Source organism: Monodelphis domestica, chromosome 1 (genome assembly GCF_027887165.1).
Source record: "Monodelphis domestica isolate mMonDom1 chromosome 1, mMonDom1.pri, whole genome shotgun sequence".
Lineage (NCBI taxonomy): Eukaryota > Metazoa > Chordata > Mammalia > Didelphimorphia > Didelphidae > Monodelphis > Monodelphis domestica.
In genome coordinates, this window is record NC_077227.1 from 578,373,047 (window position 1) to 578,395,211 (window position 22,165).

The 22,165-nt window shown below is 37.0% G+C and overlaps 1 protein-coding gene across 5 annotated transcripts in view; it reads left to right on the forward strand.

Moving 5' to 3' along the window:
- Window positions 1–22,165, forward strand: part of UNC5D (unc-5 netrin receptor D) — an 831,324-nt gene that overhangs the window by 474,656 nt on the left and 334,503 nt on the right. For all 5 annotated transcript variants that reach the window (XM_056813499.1, XM_056813501.1, XM_056813497.1 and 2 more), the window contains exon 4: window positions 18,646–18,749. In XM_056813499.1, the coding sequence (XP_056669477.1) occupies window positions 18,646–18,749 (104 nt within the window). The remainder of the gene's footprint in view (window positions 1–18,645; window positions 18,750–22,165) is intronic.

Genomic DNA, 22,165 nt, shown 5'->3' on the forward strand with positions numbered 1-22,165 from the left:
CGGGTAATTTTCAGATGCAGAAATTAATACTATCAGAGGGAAGCTAAGTGCCTTAGTGGATTGAGAGGAAAGCCTAGAGATGGTGAGGTCGTAGGTCCAAATCTAGAATCAGATCCTTCCTAGTTATGCGACTCTGGGCAACTCACCCCCCCCACCACCAACATTGCCTAACCCTTACTGTTTGTCTTCCTTGGAACCATTACACACTGTTGATTCTAAGATGGAAAGTAATGGTTGAAAGAAAAAAGAAAAGAAAAAAAGAAAGAAGTTAAAGTATCATTAGTCATATGAAAATATTCTCCGATTCACTATTAATTAGAGAAATTCAAATTATAACAAGTCTGTGGTGTTACCTCACACCATCAGATTGGCTAACATGACAAAAAAGGAAAATGATAAATCCTGGAGGGGATGTGGAAAAATTGGGATTCTAATACACTGCTGATAAAGTGGCAAAGGGATATAGCTGAATTAGAAAGGAAAAGTCTGGAACCATGCCCAAAGGGCCATCAAACTCTTTGAATCAGCAATACCACTACTTGGTCTATATCTCAAAGAGATTAAAAATAGGGGAAAAGAACTTACCTGTACAAAAATATTTATAGCAGATCTTTTTGTGGTGGCAAAGAACTGGAAACTGAAGGGATGTATGTCAATTGGGAAATGGTTGGACAAGCTTATGATATATTCATTTAATGGAATACTATTGTGCCATAAGAAATGACAAATAAGATGATCACAAAAAAATCATAGACTTTTATGAAGTGATGCAAAGTGAATGGAGCAGCACCAGGAGAGTATTGTACATGGTAACATTAATATATAATGATCAACTGTGAATGCCTTAACTAGTATCAACAAGACAAGGATCCAGGACAACTCCAAAGAGATTCATGATGAAAAAAGGATATCCACTGACAAAGAAGGAACAGCTGAAGTCCAAATGCAAATTGAAATATACCATTCTTTATTTCCTCTATGAATTTTTTTCTAGTGTAAGCAATATGTGTATTCTTTCACATGATGAACATATAGGTATAACCTATATAATATTACTTTCCTTCTTGGGGAGGGGGAAGAAGTGGAAGGAAGAGAGAGAATATGGATTGCAAATAGCAGAAAACCAATATTAATAAATTGTATTGACACATAACCTGGAAAAAATAAAATTTATTTTTAAAAGGAGTTGGATATGATTTAAGTGACTGAACTACAACATAGGCAACCTCAGACTGGAGTGGAGATATAGGTCACTACATCAAGGTTTTTAATAGCCTTTATGTCCCACAGAAAAAATGTTCTGCTTTCCTGATTGTGATGACACAGAGTATTTCCTCCTCTTTAAAAATAAAACAAAAGAAAACCCCTCATTTCTCCCTATAAATTCTTTGTCTCAAGGGGAACTCACAATAAAATGCATAGAGACTTTCTAGTAAGTAATCGAGACACTGAGGATAGTGTCAGTTATTGCAGTCTTATTCAAATGACTTCTTGTGAGTGTGCCATAAAAAATATAGGGCAAGAGGGATTTATTTGAGAACTCATGGAGACTGTTTCTGGCATATGTCAATAGTACAGGGATTATGAGGAGAACTGAGTTGCTGTTTGAAGAGACATTTACATTTCTCAAGAAGTGAAATCTTCCTCTTAAAATATTCATTTTACCCTCACTGTATGATGTGGGGTGACAGGACCCAGATATTTTACTAGGATATTAGGTTGAGGTTAGAGTGGGGGAATGGTGCTTAGAACCACCTGAAAAATTGTGCAGTTCATTCAATATATAGTAAAAACTTCCTCCCTGTCCTCTTCTTAAAAATTTCTCAATACTTACCAAAATGCTTTCGTTGATCTAAAAATAAGAGGAATGTTAACCTCATTGGGCCTCAATTTACCCAGCTTTAACCTGATGGAGTCAGAAGAAATCACCTTGATTTGGTTCATTTCCCTTGTGACCAAAGTGCATAAACCTTTTTTGGTATAGTTATTTCATTTCTACTAAGAAGGACTTGGACTCAATAATCGACTCCTTTTTCAATAATTTCTAGCTCAATATTTTCTGCTATTAAGATTTGGTAATGGTGTTCATTTGCTCTGACCCAGAAAATCCATTCTATTTCTTTGCTGTCCATCTAGTAATCGAAAGGCTCACCTGGGTCCTTTGGATCTGTTCAAACCAATAAATATAATGTTGCTTATTATGACTTTGTAAGACAAGGATAATAGGATTTAGAGGAGGAAGGGACATTAGAGATCCTTTAGCCCATTAATTTTACAGATAGGATAAAAAGGCCCAGAGAAATGATTTGCCCAAGATGACACTGAACAAGCTTTGTCAAAGGTGGCATTAGAACCTTGATTGTCTAAGAGTGACGTATTTTCATCTGTAATGTGTTGCCTCTTATTGTATGGGGTATCCCCCAAAATCTCTGTAGGATTTTGAGACAATAGCTTAAAACTTCACTAAGACTTTTGTGACACCTTGTATAGTGTTATCCTAAGAGAGTTCTCTAGAAAAATGAGTACTTGTTCTCAGCTATAACATTACAAGAAAAATCCATTCTCCAAAAAGCCAGCCATGTTTAGCTATCATAGCTCTCCTTTGAGTAACATAATCTTAGTTGATGCCTCAGTGATCAGTACATTAAAAAAAAATCCTTTCTTTCTGCCTTATACTTGGATCCAAGGCAGAAAAGCAGTAAAAGCTAGGCAACTCAGGGTAAGTAACTTGCTCAGAATACCATATAGCTAGGATGTGCCTGAATTCAGATTTGCACCCAGGTCCTTTTAACTCAAGGCCTGGCATTTTATTCACCAGTCTTCTCCTGATCACTACATTTTTTTTTCTATGTTTATTTTTTTAAACACTTATCTTCCGTGTATTGCTTCTAAGATAGAAGAGTGGCAAGAGCTAGGCAATGGGGATCAAGTGACTTGCCCAGGGTCACATAGCTGAGAAATGTCTGAGACCAGATTTGAACCTAAGACCTCTCGTCTCTAGGCCTGACTCTCAATCCAATGCAATACCCAGCTGCCTCCAATCACTACATTTTAAAGAAAACAAAACTAAAAAAATGAGAGTTAAATGACTTATTAAAGTTCACATAGCTTATTTGAACACTCATAACTAGAACCCTTGACTCCCAAAGTCCTTTGCCTTCAAATCAAGCTAAGATATCCAATTGCCTTTCTTACTTAGGCATAGTGGAGAAAGTATTGGATGTGAAGTCAAGAAGATCAGCATCAAATCCGGCCTCAGAGACTTACTGACTGTGTGACCTTAAATAAGTCATTTAACCTCTGTTTGCCTTAGTTTCCCAGTTTTTAACATGGCAAAATACTTCCAAGGGTTGTTATAAGAATAAGATAAGAATCAGCCAGCCAAGAGCTTTTCCAACCTGAAAGCACTGGAGAAGTGCTAGCTATCATCATCATCATCACTTATTTAAAGCAAATGGGAATATCAGAAATACAACCAGGAGGAAAGTTATAGAATCACAAAATTTCAACACTGAAATGGACCTCAAGGACCATCCAGGTTAAATTGTTCTTGAATTCCCTCTACTAAAATTCCCTATCTTTGAACAGATACCCCCATTTAAAGAAAAACAATCTCTTCCTGAGGGAACCTATACTACACTCTAATTGACTTTAATTAATAAAAATATCCTCTTCAAAATGAGTCTAAATTTAGCTCTTTTCAAATGTCATTCATTTACTTAACTTTATATTGTTTTTCCTTCAGGAAAATAGTGACTGTCTCCTTAAGTAATCTGTGTATAAATTATTGCTCTTCTCATGGGAAAGTGATAGCACATCTATTATGCAGTCATGCACCAATTGCCCCCTGAGTGACCAGCAGCCAAGAGAGGTTTTATCCTAAGAGCCAAAGTGTTCTGTCACCTTGAGTTTTCATTATACCATCAGAGTTGCACATGGCATCAGGGAAATGTGGACTCTTTAGCCAACTGCCCAGGGCTAGAAAATACGATACTGAAGACAACACTGCAAAAATATGGGTGTGCTTTGTATCTGTTTTAAGGTAAAAATAAATAAATAAATTGAATTAGTCCAAATCCTCACAAAGTTGGCACAAACCACCCTTCTGGGAATTACTCCCACAAGACCTCACAAGTCTGTTTGGTTCAATCCAGCCAAAGTTAGAGAACCACACTGCTGCATCTGTTACTTCTTCTGCTGGACGGTTGTCAAGAGTTGAAATATTCAATTATTCGTGGTTGTTTATTTCTGTGTGTGAACATTTGGCCACTTTGCCCAAGCTTTCCCTCTTCACATTCTCCTTTGCATGCTTCTTCAGCTGCCTGCAAAACATTGAGTCTGTTCCATTAACCCTTCGGTGGTTCTACTCTCTGGGGACACTGGCCATTTTTCTGTTTCCTCATTAAGGGGAAACCAAGGAATGGTGTCATGCAGCAAATATTGCTTACCTGAAATATACCACATAGAAGGAAAATATTTTTGTAAAAAGACACTGAAATGTGATGAATCCTGAATAAAAGCATGCAAGAGTCTCACTTTATGGAATTCAAATATGCTGCATGCTTCAGACAGCCCTAAAATAACCCATGAAATTATGCTAGCAACCAGAGGAAAGGGGAAAAAACATACAATTCAAGTCTCATTTTGGTTTGTGAAATCCCTTCCCTACTTTCTTCAGCCAACGACAAAAATACCCGACAGCATGTGATACTGGAAGAAAATAAAAAGATGAGATTGAGCACCATTGTATTTGGGCAATAGAACAGTACTTTCAGTGATCCCAGATTGCCAACTGTTGGGTAAAAAAAAATACAAGTCTAACATCAATATTCTCTCAGTGAAAATATGGTTTTATAGCTATGAATCATGGAAGACCACAATCTCAGACAAAGTAAAATTATAAATAAACCCACCTTAAATGTAAAGATGGATGGTGGGTGTATATAGGCTGCCATATGTAAGCAAAGATGACTTGGCATACAGGAAGTGGCTTAATAGACATTATCAAAGACTTATATGTATAGACAGAAGGTGGGCCAATCATGCTATGAGAATGAATATTACTCAGATAATCTCAGAAAATCTTTTAATAGTCTCCTTTCCCCCACTCATACAGCCATTGCTTTAATTCAGGGTCTTATAACATCTCTATGGAACTATCGAATATTTGTATAATTAGTCTTTAGAACTAGTAAACAGCTTTATAATTAGTCTCCCTGCCTCAACTCTTTATTTCAATTCATTCTTCAGTCAGCTATCTAAATGATTTTCCTAAACCACAGCTATAACCTCTTCCCCACACCAACCCAGGAAACTCTAGTAGATCCTTTTTATCTCAGGAATCAATAACAAATTTTTATGAACTTTAAACCTTTTCATAATCTGGTCCCTTCTTGCATTTTCAGTCTTCTTACATTCTCCTCCTCATATTCAACAATCCAACAAAACTATTTGTTTTTCCTCCCACATAACGTTCCGTCTCCATTTCATCTTCACCAGCTCAAACCTCACATTCTGTAAATGGCCTTTACCTTATAGCCCAACTCCAGCGCCCTGTCTTCCACTCATTCTGTGTTTTTATAGACCTAAATATTTAGTTGTTGCATCTCTCAATGGAATGTGAGTTCTTAAAAGGCAGAAACACCTTTTTAAACACTTTTTTAATATCCTCAACTTTTAACATGCACTTGGGAAAATCTGGTTGAGGCTGGGCGTGTGGGTTCATGACGGTAATCCCCATTACTGTGAAGGCTGAGACTGGTGGATCGCTCAAGAGCTCTAAATTGGAGTATGATAAAGCCAATTGGGAGTTCACAGTAGCTGCACAGATGTGGGGAGCCACAGGAAAGCAAAGGCCACCTGAGTTCTTAAAGAGGAACAAACCTGTCCAGGTTGGTAACAGAGAAAGTGAAAGAAAGCTTCCATGATGATCAACAATGGAATTGGGCCTGTATAGGGCAGCTCCACCTCCATCCTGGGCAATATAAATATAGACAAAGTCTCAAAAAGAAAGAAGAATGATTCTTGCCTTTAGTTTGATGATAAAAACAGCAGAATAAGGCCTCTTTTGTATTAGTTTATGGAAGACTTGTGTCGGGGTGGGGGCGTGAATTAAGATGCACAGGAGATCCAAAAAAAGAGATATTGAGGTACTATGATCTAGACTTATAGAAATTTTTAAAAAACCTCCTTAACTTTACTCTTTAACCTTTAATTCAAACTGTTAAAATAGACTAGAACAAAATGGAATTGAAAAGTATCTTTAAGTGCTTATTGTGTAGTAAAGTACTATGCTAAGCACCAGGGATACAATTACAAAAGTGTTCTTGTTTTTGTTCTCCAAAGGCTTATATTTTATTTGGATGCAGTAATCCCAAAAGGAGAGGTCAGCAGCAAGATGGATGACAAGTCCCAATAGTCTTTAGAGCCCTACAACAGGTTGTAAGGCAGAGCCCAAAGGTCCTTAGTGTTGAATGGCATGGCAGATGTCAATGCTAGGGTACTAGAGAGTATTGCAGCAGGGCAAATAATAAATGTCTGTGGCCTTCTGGTAGGGAATATCATAGGACCTAGTGATCCTCCATCTTACCAGAAGGATCCTAATCAGTGATTCCCTGTTCATTGAAGCAGCCATGTCCTTCCAACAACCAGAGAGGTAGAGAGAGGGACTTCAGACCATGACTGTTGGGAAGGGGAGATCCTAATGGGATCCAGGCGGATGGCTCTCAGGCTGGGGCCTGTAAAGGAAGAGATGTACTAACATGATGGACTCTACCTTTTAGCATTTACAGGAAGGGCGAGTGGAGTTATTCTGTGTCTCTGGGTAAGAAGTCTCTCTCTCAGGTCCAAGGGACACTAACCCATTAAAGCATCCAAGTCAGAATACAGTACAGAACTAGAGTGTATATTTGTTCATCACTTTCCAAGAAAACAGGTTTATAACCCCCTTGAAAGCTTAAAGAAGAAGACAGCTGACCAAGAATGCAAAGAGAATTTCTCCATTGAGCTGCCTTTATGAACCTCCATCTGCACAATGTCCTTCCACATGCAGGGGGCATCATCTGGAAAGGACATTTTGCAGGTAATGCTTCATAGTGGAGTCATGTGGCTGACTTAGCATCTGGCTTCACAGTTAAACCATAGATCAAAAGGACAGGTCCCAGTAAATATGTTGCCTAAGGCAGGGTTATCATTGTCCTCCCTGCCCTGTCCAGCTGCTCCTTACAAGCTGGAGTTTAGTCAGGGAAAGAAAAAGAGGAGCATGGAACAAAGTGTTGCAGACTAACTAACACTAAGATTCTCTCTCTAGGCATTAATATATCACGGATGGCATTGAATAAATTAAAATGATAAAATAGCACAACAACAAATGTTGGAGGGGATATGGAAAAATGGTCACACTAATACACTGTTGGTGGAACTGTGAAATGATATAATCATTTTGGAGAACAGTCTAGAATTATCCCCAAAGAGTTCTAAAACTGACTCAATAATACCACTATTTGGTTTGTTTCTTAAGATGATCAATGAGAAAAAGAAAAAAAGGAAAGAAATGTTCCTAACTATATGTTCTAAAGCATTTATAGCAGTGCTCTTTGTGCTGGCAAAGGACTTGAAATTGAGGGGATTCTCATCAGTTGAGGAGTTGCTAACCAAGTTGTGGCATATGACTGTGATGGAATACCACTGTGTGCAAGAAATGAGGAGTAGGTTATTTTTTTAAAAACACATATGGTGGTGGCAGATGGGTGTCTCAGTGGATTGAGAGCCAGGCCTAGAGATGGGAGGTCCTGGGTTCAAATCTGACCTCAGACACTTTCTAGCTGTGTGACTCTAGCCCTTACCACTCTTCTGCCTTGGAGCCAATACACAGTATTGACTCTAAGAAAGAAGGTAAAAGTTTAAATTTAAAAAAAAAAATATATATATATATATATGAAAGGCCAATGAAATTATGAAGGGTGAAAAGAGCAGAACAAGATAACTTATATACATATATGCATACATATTAACAGATATATTGTTTGAAGAACAACTTGCACATATCCACCTCCAGAAAAAGAAATAATAAATAGAAACAAGCAAGACATAGTTTTCTATATACATATATCTTTTTTGTCTAATGATGCCTTCTATAGTGTACAGCGGAGAAGGAAGGAGGGGGAGATTGCCTGGGAACTTTAATTTAATTTTAAAAAAAAACATGTCATGGAAAACATGCCAGCCTACACATTCTACCTGCATGATTCTCTACACCTTTTGTTCAGTTGGGAAGTAACCATGAAGACTTATCCTTGTATTTCTAAATGCTTATACTCCCTTTTCTAAAGAAGAAGGTGGTGAAACCAAAGGGAGAATGTTGTTCTTTACTGTTCTGCCAATGTTCAAAAAATACTTTTGAGTTTAATTGAAATGGCTTGAAATGAGTTGTATTTAATTGAAATAAAGGACAGAGATCAGGTCAGCTGAACCATGAAACAGTGGGGAATGTCAGAGGCAGGCTTGTTGTACTACTTCAGGAGGTAGTTAAGTCCTTATCACAAGAAGTCTTAAAGAAGTACACAGAGGAAAACCACTAGTCAGGAATTTTGCAGAGAAGATTCATAGTCAGATAGGGATTGGATTAGTTATCCTAGAGATCCATTCGGACTCTTAAATTCTGTGATTAAGGATTGACCAAGTCTGTAGCTTCCTACTGTTAAGTCCATGTTGTTGTGAGGAGGGAAAAAGAGCTTTCTGCTCATCACTGTGTGTGAATGTAGATTTTGGGATGTCAGGTCCCATGTGACCCAAAGTCAGTTGCACTAAGGAGTGAAATTTTCAAAACTTGCCCAAGATAACTGGGATAGTAAGGATCAAAATCATGCTGCAGCAGGGTGGTTTAAAAGAACTAGGGATCTTCAGCCTGGAGAAGAAAAGGCAAAGTGGATTCATGATAGTTACCTTAGAGTGTTGGGATGGCTGCCATGTAGAAGACATATCTATATTTACCTCCAATTGGTCGCATCTCTGGGCCTTCACATAATTACCCATGCCTAGAATGCACTCCTTCCTCATCTATGCTTCATATAATCCCATAGCTTCCTTTAAAGCTCAGCTCTACTGCCACCTTCAAAGGAAATCTGTCTGATTCCCGTATCAGTGACGTCCCACAAGAATATGCATGTTGTTGTTGTTGTTTTTCCTAATAGGAAGTAATCTTCATGAGAGCAGGAATTATTAGGTTATGTAGATTATTTTTCATTTGTGGAATGAATGATTCTAATATTTATTAATTACCTACAATGTGCCAAGCCCTGAACTAACAGCTGGAAATGCAAATTAATGTAATATGAAGTAGAGGGAAGGTACGACATGTAAAAGAATAACACCTCCATCTGTGAGAAAATAATAAATAATAATAAAAATATCCAAGGAAGATTGCTTCCACCTGTACAACTTGTCATGGGTCTAAGGGCAAAGTAAAGGAACTTGCTCTGTAGGTATCTTTATTCACCAGCAAGCTGCTATTAAAAGGAGAGATAGCTACAGGAGAGAAACTCAGATATACAACAGCAAAGGAATCCAGAAAGACATTACTCTGCCCACCTTTGTCTCTGGAAGGTTCACTGTCTTTCTTTGATTCACTTTACCTGGAAATTCCTCTCTGCATAATATTTCTCTTATTTATCACCTTCAGCCGACAAGGGTTAGAGCAGAGTTTCCCCACTGAGTTTGGAATTTCACTCCCATCTTCTGCAGTAAATTTCAATTCAACATCCCTTTCTAACACAAGAGGAAATTTCAACTCCGCATTGGTTTCTATCACTTTCTAACAGCCAAAGCTGCCAAAGAGTGATTTGATTTGCCTGAGATGGTGAACTACTGATCATTGGAATTATTCAATCAAAAGCATGATTCACTGGGCATGTGGCTATACTAGAAGCCAGCTGGCCCACATATGTGGACATATAAACATGTGTTGTCCCTATGGATACATGCATAAATCCATATGTTGAATTTATTATCCGTGTACTTATCTGAGCAAGAAGCATACTTTATGTTTGTCTTCTACATCCTTTTTCTTGCCTTTTTGGTGTAGAGGCTAAGGAAGCCAGAATTCTCAGTGGTCATTATTTTAGCTCTTTAGACACTCCAAGTTCTCAGCTTGCTGGTATTTTGGCCTCACTGGCTTAGAATGGGACCCAGGATAAGGTGAGAAATAGAGAGTTAACAAAGTTACTTTAAGACATTTAATTCCTTCTTGCTGCTGTGTTGGCTTTTCCTTTTTAAGTGCTTCTTTTTTTCCCCCTCTTCAAGAGTGGCCCTGAATCCTAATGAGGCAACTAATACTAACAACCTAAGGTCATTTTTAGGTCATTCCTTTTATAAAATGCTTTGCCAGTTTCTTTTGCTCTCAATACCTAGAGAGGCCTTTTCACAGCATGGAGGAAAACTGAAGAGGTTTCCTCAAGCTAATGTTTAAAAATCGTTATCCTTTGTTCTAATTTCAGTGCATTGTCATGCCCTACAATCAATTGGAAATGCCAGGAATGGGATGACAAACTGGTATTCACACAAGACTGGTTTGCCCCAGTTGTAGACTTATTATTACTCCAGAAACTTTTGTCCCTGCCTCATGGGATGGGGAAGGCCAGAGGACTTTAGTGACTGGGTTCTGTTGGTAGCTTCCTTTGGCTACCATGTCCATACATGGACAATATGAGCAGTGGTGAACTATCAATGGCTTGGCTGAAGATCCAGGGCTAAGAGATGAGATGATAAAAAAAAAATTAATGTTCTTGTCTTTGGTTTTCTAGGAGATAGTAGCAGCATGACAATGATGATTACCTGACTCTCATTTTCAGGTATTAATAGAATAAAGTATTTTATTCACAAAATCAATGAAATGTGCATTTTAGGTATTGGCATTTCCATTTTATCAATGATGAAAATTATCCTTGGAGAAATAAAATGATTTTTTCCAAGCTTATATTACTAATAATTATTAAAGTCAGGAGTTGAACTGTTGTATTCTGGATCTTAGCCTTGAACTTTTACTACCACTGCATCAAGCTGATAGAGCATGCTTAAAGTTTGTTAAACCCTTTATGTAGTCATATTTGATTGTCACCACCACCTTGTGAAGTGGGTACTATTATTATTATTCCCATTTTATAGATGAGGAAAGTAAGGCTGAGAAAGGAGAAATGATTTTTACAATGTCTTTCCTAAAAAATATTTGATACGAGATTCTGAGTCAGGTCTTCCTTACGTAAGTACATTGGTCTATGCCTTATACCACCAAGATGCTACATGCCTTAATAATAATAATATTTACTTAGTATTTCAAAGTTTATAAAACATTATATATGTATATATGTGCATTAATATACGTGCATGTATATACATATGTATTTATATCAGTACTTTCTTAGTTTGTCCTCCAAACCACTGTTTTAAGTAGGTAATACCTGCATTTGTTAATCCCTTACAGATGTGGTATATTAATTTAGAAAGATTGACTGACTTTACAAATGCTCACCTAGCTAGTAAGTGTCAGAAGTTGGACTCCCTAACTAATACCCCAACACTTAATTCAACTGTGCCATGTTGTGTCATTAATTTCAAAAATTGCATTAAGCACTTAATGAAATTAGAAATGTCTGATACTTCTTGCATAAATCATGCTTTGATTTGTTTTTTATCATACTTTGATTTGTGATGGGTTTTGTTATTCTATCACCAGGTGTCTAGACAAAACAAACAAACAAACAAAAAACCCCAGTAAGAAAATGACCAGAACAATAATCTTATACTGAATACTTTAGCATTTGCCTTTGGAGGATGGATGAGAGTGAGGGAAGTAGGCAACTATTAAGGAAAGGAATGGAATCCGATAAAAAAGTTGGATAATACCAATTTTCTGATTTTTTAACTTCATAGAAGGTATAGGGAGCAACCAGAAGACTTAGTAGATTGAGAGCCCAGTCTGGAGATGGGAGGCCTTGGGTTCAAATATGACCTCAGACACTCCTAGGCTGTGTAATCCTGGGCAAGTCACTTGGCCCCCAATTGCCTAGTCCTTATCACTTTTCTGCCTTGGAAACAATACTTGGTGTTTATTCTAATATGGAAGGTCATAGTTAAAAGAAGAATGAATAATGCACAAGAGGACAATAATTTTATAAATAAATTCCGATACAAGGTAATAGTCTTTTTTGGAGATGTATTGTCTTGCTGAAATTATGAGTAATTCACTTTATGGAAACCATTTTTTTGAGAAGCACTTTTATAGAGAATGCATTCTCTCTAAAATATTTCAGTAGACTTGTATACCTCAGAAGACATGTAATTTCACTGATGTGAATGATGCTTCCATTGATGAATATGACAAATCTCTGTCTGTCTCCGTTTCTGTCTCTCTTTCCCAAACACACACCAACATACCCCTTAATATAGAGCTTCCTAAATAACTGAAGTGAAGAATTTGTCACTTGTTGGCCAACTACCTTGATCTGAGCTTCTGCCCATAAAGCTGCACTGCTCTTTAGGTATTTTTAATCCCTTACCTTTTGTCCTATTAACATTGTTAGGACAGAAGGGCAAACACCAGGTGAATGAGGTTATGTACCCAAAGTCACACAGCTAAGAAGTGTCAGATGGCAGATTTGAACCCAAATCATCTTGACTCTAGTTCTGGCTCTCTATCTACACCTAGCTGTCCCCAGACCTGTATTTGAAAACCTTGGCATACCAGAACTTCCCAGAGTTTAGGCTCCTAAACTCCTTTGACAATCCAGGACTACATCTGTGTGAATAAGAGTAGAACTTAAAGAACCCCAATGTAGATTACACTAAATTAATCATTAGAAATGAAAACCAAAATAAAAAGGATTGTAAGTCATCTATAATAACCTTCTTCCTGATGGCTCAATTTCTCCATAAGTATTCGTTAGAAGGAAATGGTTGGTTGATTACCTGGTCTCTATTTAAACACCTCCAATTACATTCAAACATCCCTTTCCATTTTGGGTCATCTTAAATCTCCCAGTTATACTTTCTAATATAAAGTAAAAATCTACCACCCTATAATTTTGACCCATTAACCATTTGACCCAAGTTCTTCCTTTCAAAGTCTTTTCAAAATCTCATGAAAAAAGACTAATCTAATTTCTCATATTATAGTGCTTCAGATATTCAAAGATGAAGATATTTTAGTAAAAATGATGGATAACATTTATATAGCACTGGGGGGTTTGAAAAGTGGTATACACACACTTATGCATGCATATGTGTAATGTTCACATATATGTATTTTTTATTCTCACAACTTGGTGAGGTAGTTATTATTTTTCCATTTTTCATACTAAAAGAAACAGACTGAGAGGGGCTGAATGATTTTCCCAAGGTCACATAGCTAATACGCATCTGAAGCAAGATTCAAATACAAATTTTCTTTACTCAAAGTCTAATAATCTAGCTGCTTTGGCACCTAGCTTCTCCCAGTTTTTACTATGAAATCTTCTCTGTTTGAAGTTAAACATCTGCTGTTCTTTAATCAGTGCAACTATGGCCAGCATTTTTGAGCCCCCTCGATAGCCACCATCATTTGGATATTTTCTGTTTAGTCACTGGCTTTCCTAAAATGCATCCTTCATTCTGTAACACAATATTATACATTTAGTTTGACCAGCATGGTTCAAACAAACATGCATTTATTTAGTGATAATACAAAGTATTGTGCTAAGGCTTTGCCTCCCTTATTTTAGGCATGTATTTCTATGAATAAATGTAGTTAACCCTTCAGGTATTTTGGATCCCCAGAGCTGTTCCTTCTCACTACTGCTGCTGCTACCCTAACAAGCTACCACTTTCACCAATATAGTGACCTTAGTCCTATTATACTACTGAAGTGGTGGCCCAGCAATGTCTATGGAAGAGATGTCTGTTATACCAGGGAATCCTAGGAATAAGAATATGCTTCCAGGGATAGGAAAATGAGGGATTCCATATATTAAATTTTCCTTTCAGCTTAAAGGCGTCAAGTGGTTGAAAAGAGTCCTAAAAGTCCTAAAAAAGGAGATCTGTAGCCAATCCTAGGAATATTTGAAAACCAGAGGCTGAGATAGAGCCATAAGTGAAAGCTGCCCAAGTAGTCAGAATAGCAGGAATTAACATAATACACTTAGAGACATGAGCTTCCATAGAGCTTAGATTAGATGTCCTGATCCATTGCTATGTGTGGCTATGACCAAGAGAGAAAAGGACCATGAACTTGAATAATATCTATCTTAAAAAGTAAGCCTTTTGTGGACATCCAGGTGGCTCAGTGGATTGAGACTCAGGCCTAGAGATGGGAGATCATGGCTTAAAATCTGACTTAACATATTTCCTATCTCTGTGACTCTGAGAAAATGACTTAGTCCCCATTGTCCAGCCCTTACGACTCTTCTGCCTTGCAAACAATACACAGTATTGATCCTAAGACAAAAGGTAAGAGTTTAAAAAAGAAATCAGCCTTTTTTGCACATCTTGCTTCAGCACGATCTGATATCTACCTTCTTAGGGCAACTTTAAGGCCAATTATAGAAACTCAAGATTATAAATTTAGAACAAGAAGAGACCTTTGAATTAATTTATTGCAAGCCAGCTGTGGCTCGGGTCAGTCCGGTGTTCAGGATAGGAACAGAATGAGATAATTGGAGACCACCAGTTATACCAATTAACAAAAGTTCATTTAGCCATTGCACTGGAAAGATTATATGGCAAGAATACATCAATGGTAGGCACAGTATCTCTGCCTCTGTGTTGGCTACATGAATCACCTAATCATATGATTTATGTCTTATCCAAGTCCCTGGCTTTATCATATCCTCATCTATTGGTATTAGATGTGCATTTTATTCCATCTTTTTCTCACTATGAAGGACTTCTCAAGGAAATCATATATGGGTAGAACAGGGGTGAGAAAGAGACAAAAGGAGAGATGTGGACATTCCAAACATCATTCTGCCTTCTCTTGGAAACTCTATCCATATGGAAACTTCCTCCAAAGGAAATTATTTCAATGGTTCAAGCCCTGGGCCAATTATGTTTCAAGGATTTTTTCAGTCCCTTTTAAGGAACAACTAACAGCTTGCATGGTGTATGGCCCTAGGATATTGCTGTAATCATATAATCCCACTCCTTCATTTTAAAGATGAGGAAATAAGACAAGTGGTTGTGCCCAAGGTCACACATAAAATAGCTGAGCTGAAAATTGGACCCAGGCCCTGTAACTCTCAAACCCAGTATTTTCTGTGGTACCCTGTTGTCTCCAGTTGGTTGTTATAGTTCAGTAATTCATTCTAGCTTGTAAATTCAGACACCAACTTTGTTGAAACATATCTCTTCTTTTATTTTGAGGGCTCCTATATATTACTTTAAGATGATCTGAAATAGCTAATCTGCAAATCTCTTTTTATTAAGGGAAATGTAATTTTGTATCTTCATGGGGCCAAAATGAGTTGGACAAATTCAACTGATGCTTTCAATGCCAATGTGCTTCTACAATTCATAGGAGCTTGTGTCATCTCCCTGCAGTCTTAACAAATGACTCTGACTTTGACTATAAAAAATGACTATAATTTTTCATTGGCTGATTTGGTTTGAATGAGTAAATTATTTTTATATCATTGCATTAACTCCCATAACATTGAATGAGCTGATAACTCCCTGGTGTTGCTGAGCAGCAAAGGACTATTATTCTGAATTGAATTTTTATTGATTTTCTTGTGCTACAATGACTTTTCTAACATAGTAGCATGAAAGAAAAATGAGAGCTAGACCAAAGAATTTTAGAAAGGGGGCTCTGCTGCCCCATGTTCTGACCTGACATGGCCCCCAAATTTCTACTCATTGACCACTACTGATTTTTCCACTTATTGATTATGTGATTTATATCCTATCCAAGCCCCTTCCTTTACCATAGCCTCTTCTGTTTGGGGCAGGGAATATTATTCCATCTTTTCATTATTGTGAAAGCACTCCACAAGGAGATCAGATGTGGGTTGAACAGGAATAAGAAAGAGGCAAAAGGAGAGGTGTTGACATTCTAAACATCATCTTCTCAACAACCCTTGTCGATCCTTCATAGAGGTGGATATTAAGGACCTGTTATTAGATTTTCTAATTTTCTTGGGTATTATTTAGGAGAGTCAAAATAGTTTAGAGAATAGAAGACAAACCTAAGACTATGGATGACATGGAAAGTCCCTTATTTTTCCAGTGTTTCCAGCCATCTTTTTAAAATGGTAGGTTTCAGAAGAGTGACATTTCCAATTTACATTGATAAGTTTTCTACACTATTGGAATTAAAAGTTTGAGAGCTGCCCCCTCCTCCTGCTTCCAATTTTTTAATATTTTGTAATCCTGGGTATTGTGTAAAAGATTTTAATCAGAATGCATTCATGATAACCTTTACTATGTTTAGCATCACAATAGTTCTAGTACTCATTTAAATTTTTGATAGGTCCTTATTTAATTTTGTATAAGGCATAGTAAAGTTGGAAGTTGGCAATTCAAATGATACCTTTTACTTTTCCTCTGCCATGGCTTCCTATTAAGTTTGATATAGTATGAAAAGTCCAAGTAAGACATCAAGTTTTGAATTAATCTAGAATTATGATTAAGCTTCATTTCCTTGTTCCAAGATGGGCATGTGTGTTTGGTGATAGTAACCACTGGTTTCCTGTCTTGCACTGAAAGTGTTTTCCTATTATCCAGAATGACCATGTTAGTAGTGTGGAATTAGACTTCCTTTGGGAGATGGAACATTCAGGCCAAAAAATAATTTTCTATTAGCAGACTCTCTAAAGCCTCATGGGTAAAAGGAACTCTCACTTTCCAGTAGATCCATGTTTGTCCCTTCCTGATGAATAACCTATTAGTATAATCTGGAGCATGGCTTTTCTACTTGAGGAGGATATCCCCAGGAGAGCAGCAGATAAGAATTTCCAGGTCTAATGTGTGCACAGAAACCTGAGTATTGCATATTAGGGCTTATTCATGGTACTTATTATTACATCAGTCTCCGTATGGCCTTCCACTGCACTGCAAGCCAGTAACTAAATCATAAGTTTAAAGGGCTGTAGCAATTTATGGATCCCTGAAAGGCAGAACGCTGTTCTTTAGAACTCAAAAGATAGAGGAGAAAATAAACAGACGGATCTCGCTAGTACTTCACTCATCTCTTACATCATATAAACTAATTAATGACTTCATAAATATTGTACCAAAAGGTATTTTGGACATTGCTTACCTGCAAGAGAAACAAACATGAAGAGAGGAAAATATCTAAAAAAGGAGAATATATAGATTGCTGTACTTTATTTCTTTTCCCTCTGGATATTTTTGATTTGCTAAAATCACATTGAATGTATTTATAAAATTTATAAAAAATGTAAGACATTTAAGGTCTCAGCTCTTTTCCAGGGATATTCATTCATGTTATTAAATAATGAAGAAAATTAAATCAATAAATCCCCAATTTGAAATACTCAATTGAAACAAAAATACATCACCAGGGAGAGAAGGGAGAAAAAAATTCCATCTTTTATTTGGGGAAGCATTGTAAATAACCTTCATAGGCATCAGTATTCTATATAATTTTGTGACAGCTGGAATTATACATGTGCTATGAAATTAACAAAATGTTCATCTGGCTCTCAATAACAGAAAAGGCCAAAACCTCTTTAAAAAATAATTTAGTACATGATCACATGATACTGATGCCAACAAGGCTCCTGAAAAGAAGTTGTTTGTATGTGTGAGGGTGAATGTATATTTCTATGTGTCTGTGTGTACATCTGAGTATGTGTGTGCACTTTGCCAAAACAAGAGGACTCTACTGGTTAGCAGAGACCGGAAGTCAAGAATCTCAGTTTTTGTTCCCAGTGCTAGCACTGACACTCTGTGACCAGTGGCAAACCAATTAATCTCACCATGTTCCAGCCCTCCACGTGTCAAAGGCTAATGGTGAGACTTGTTTGTAAGTGCCTTGAGTCCCTAGTGACGGGTGCCATACCAGTGCAGAGCATTTCTATTGAACTGGAGCGTGCTGTATTTTTTTAATTGTATGTTTGGTTGGATAGGTTATAGATTTTTGTTGTTGTTTTTGTCATTGAATGCCTCCCTTTCTCCCTGATTACAAATAAAAAGCTAATAGGTAATCTCACTCTATTACCATTTTGTAGGACTGCCAGAGCTCTGAGAGAATGGCACAAATTACCGATTAATAATGTATTCTTTAGTTAATCATATTATAATATATTGTATGAAAAAAAGAATTTATTGTGGTTGTATATTTGCCATGGATTCATTAGGACAAGTCTTAAGTTATATGCTGAGTAGATAATAGTAGTATAAATTCATGGCCCAAGGAATTCTTGGTTTTCTTTGCCAGCCACTTAAAAAAAAAAAACAAAAACAACCTAATAAAAAATAGAAAAATCTGGGAAATGGGTGATGGGGATTAAAAAGAGATTGATAGTATTTGAGGCAATTCTGTCGCTAAGAAATGTCCTAGACCAGTCAATACATAGTTTTATTACTTTTGTATTTTGAACAAATGTGCCCAAGGTTTCCTTCTTGAGATATCTGACCAGTTTGCTGAACTTTTTGCAGATTTACGGAAAAACTTTGAGCAAGATCCCCAGGGAAGGGAAGTCCCTATTGAAGGGATGATTGTCCTACACTGTCGCCCACCAGAGGGTGTCCCTGCTGCAGAGGTAAGATGCATCTTGGATTTGACTCAAATATATTCAGAAGGAGATTATACTTGAGTCCTGCAGGGGGAGATTAGTTGACTGTAACAGGTGTCTGTGTTATGGGGAACTAAATATTCTAGATGTTGAGTAAATACTCAGTTATGAGAAATAAGAAAAACTAGGAAAAGAACATGTTTGCCTTTAGTGTAATCATATCTATTCCCTTGTTGCCACAAAGTCTGACATTTGAAGAGTTTGAGATTGCATTTAGGTTCCAGCTAGCTAAGTGACTTCACTTTTTTAGTTCTTTCATATAAACATATTGGTTTGTAGTCATGATCTAATAAGTATCAAGGATAGGCAAATGATGAAATCATATTTAAAAATCACAATAAATGCAGAATAATTATTTGAGAAGATATCTAAATATATAGATGATAGATAGATAGATGAAAGGTAGGTAGATAGATGATAGATGGACAGAGACAGACAGAGAGAAAGAAGAGAGAGTCACATTTTGTATGGTGGCAGGGAGATGGCACTTCAGCTGAATCTTGAATGAACTAGGAAATATAAAAAGTAGATGTAGAATTCTATATTTTTAGACAAACTTATTTGTGTATATGTTATATTCCCTCAGGAAATTATTTGACTTCTGAGGGCAGGTACTGTTTCATTTGTGTCTTTGTATACACAGCTCTAGAACAGAGCCTGATGTTGTTTATCCTTAGTTTTCAGAGAGGACTAGTGACATCATAAGTGGATTTCTTGACTGGCTGGTCAATTGAATTTAAATGAGGCAGAAATGATTTGGTTATCTCTATAAAGGATCTGGAGAGGTGATTTCTGATTTCCATGGTGGTGTTATGATACTATACATCTAACCTGCTTCCTTTCCTACAGAGCAGAGAATTTAAAATGCAGAGTTATTGAAGGCAGTGATACTTCTTATATGTTCTTATATGAAGTAGATAGGGGGCCCAATGGATAGTGTGCTGGACCTGAAATCCAGAAGCCCTGAGTTCAAATCTGAGTGCACTAGGCAGCTGGGTCATCTTTGCTTCTTCTGCTTCCCTAAGTTTTCCCATCTTTAATGTCCAACTTCATAGCACCTACATCCCAAGTTTATTGTGAAGATCAAATGAGAAAATATTTAAAACGCACTTAGCACACCTTAAAGCACTATATAAATGCTAGCTATCGTTGTGGTTATAGGGATGAGGATGAGGATAAAGTGATAATGATGCTGATGATGTTCTGTAGATCCTCCATTTCACTGTAGGGATACAATCAGTGGCAATAACTTAATAGTTACTGTCATCTTAGCCAAATTATTCAACTTCCTGAGTATCATTTTTTTATCTGAAACAGGTTTTTTTTTAATACTTGTACTACCTACTTCACTGGATGGTCATTTAAGCCAGATGAGATAATTACATAAAGTTCTCAGTGGCAGAGCATAAACTTGAATAATTATTATCATAGTGGTGCTTTAGATCTCTAAAACTACAATTCAGGGATTGCTGTGATTCAGTAATTATCCAAAGAGTCAAGAGAGGGTTTAGGGTTTCTTAGCAGAGTTGGGATTCATTTTTAGTACTGCAGATCCTAGTGTAGAGTTGGCCAGACCAGTTGTATTCCTATAATGTTTTAAGCCAGGAAGTTGTCTGCAATCCTGATATTTAATTCCTGATGAAGAGAGCAGGGATAAAGAGATGAGTAGCAAACAGAAGCTGTTCACTGCTCTTGTTTTTGCTATTGCTGTGGTATCTTGTAATTAGAGAGGCAAAGAAAGAAAGTGAAGAAGTTGCAAAAGAAGAAAACATATAAATATATATATGCATATTTAAACTAAAAGCATGCTGGGTTAGACATCATCCAGAGCCCAGGGAACTCATGAAATGAGGCAAATGGGAAATGAAATGAGATTGCACATTATATGAGTGTGATGGGGAATTTAAAACCAATGGAAGAACAAGCTTATTTCATATTTTTTTAAAAGAAATACTGTTTCAAATGATTGATCTTTGCTCTGGATCTTGAAAGAATATGGTATTCTTGAAGAATAGTGGTGTGTTGGATATGGAAATAAATATGCACCTCTCTTTTCTGATGGATATAGAGGAAGCAGCTCGGTTTAGTAGAGAGAACACAAGACATCTTAGAACATGGAGCAGGTCGGTGTCACAGTGGCTAAAATACTAGGCCAGGAGTCAAGAAGACTGGAATTCAAATTTGGTTTCAGATACTTAGTAGCTTTGCAACCCTGAGAAAGTCACTTAACCATTACCTGCCTCATTTTCCTCAACTGTAAAATAGAGATAATAATAGTATCTACCTTGCAGGGTTGTTTTGAAGATATAACAAGATATTTGCAAAGTACTTGACACAGGATGTTGCATATATAATAAATAAAATAGGCTGATCATAAATGCTTATTTACTTCCCTTCACTTTAAAGGGTCCCAATTCTGCTTCTGATGTTTAATAGCTGAATAACCCCAGGCAAGTCAATTCAGCTCTTTGGGATTCAGTTAAATATATCAGTAATATAAAGATATTGGACACCAGCCATCATTTATTTAGTGCTCTAAATTTTACAAAGAACCATACATATTATCTCATTGGTCCTCACAATATTAGGGGTAGATATTTTCATGGTTCCCATTTTGCAGATGAGGAAACCTGCAGAAAAAGCTTAAGTTACTTGCCCAGTATCACAAAGCTAAAATGCCCCTGAGTCAGAGTTAGAATTCAGGTCTTCCTGGACCAAGTCTTCTAACTCCAATACTCTCATGACTAAACCCCCTACTTTCTGAGGATTCTCCTTGCTCCAAATTTCATGATACTATGTAATTCTGAAATACTTTACTATACTGTTATAACTGTACTATTCCCTATCATTGATCTGTACATTCTTCAAACTTCTATAGAGTCTTTTTTAACCCTTACCTTCCATCTTGGAATCAATACTGTGTATTGGTTCCAAGGCAGAAGAGTGGTAAGGGCTAGGCAATGGCCAGATTTGAACCCAGGGCCTCCCATCTCTAGGCCTGACTCTGAATCCACTGGGCTACCCAGCTGCCCCCCTTCCATAGATTCTTGATGTTTTCAGCCTAGGTACTTCCTCCCAACAATTCTCTTTAATTCAACAAAGCTTAATAAAATGCCTGCTGTGTGCAAGGCACTGAGGAGAGAAAGACTCAGACAAAACAGTCCCTGTCCTAAAGGATCTTACATCCCACTGGCAGAAGGGAGAGAATGTATAAAAAAGCATCATAGGAAATCAGAGAAGGCTTCATGGTGAAAGCTCTACCTGATTTCTTGAGGGAAAACAATAATTCTAGGAAAAATAGATGATGAAAGATGACATACTAAACATAGAGGACAAAGACATTGAATTGGGGAGGAGCTACTTAGTTTAGGAAGTAGCAAACA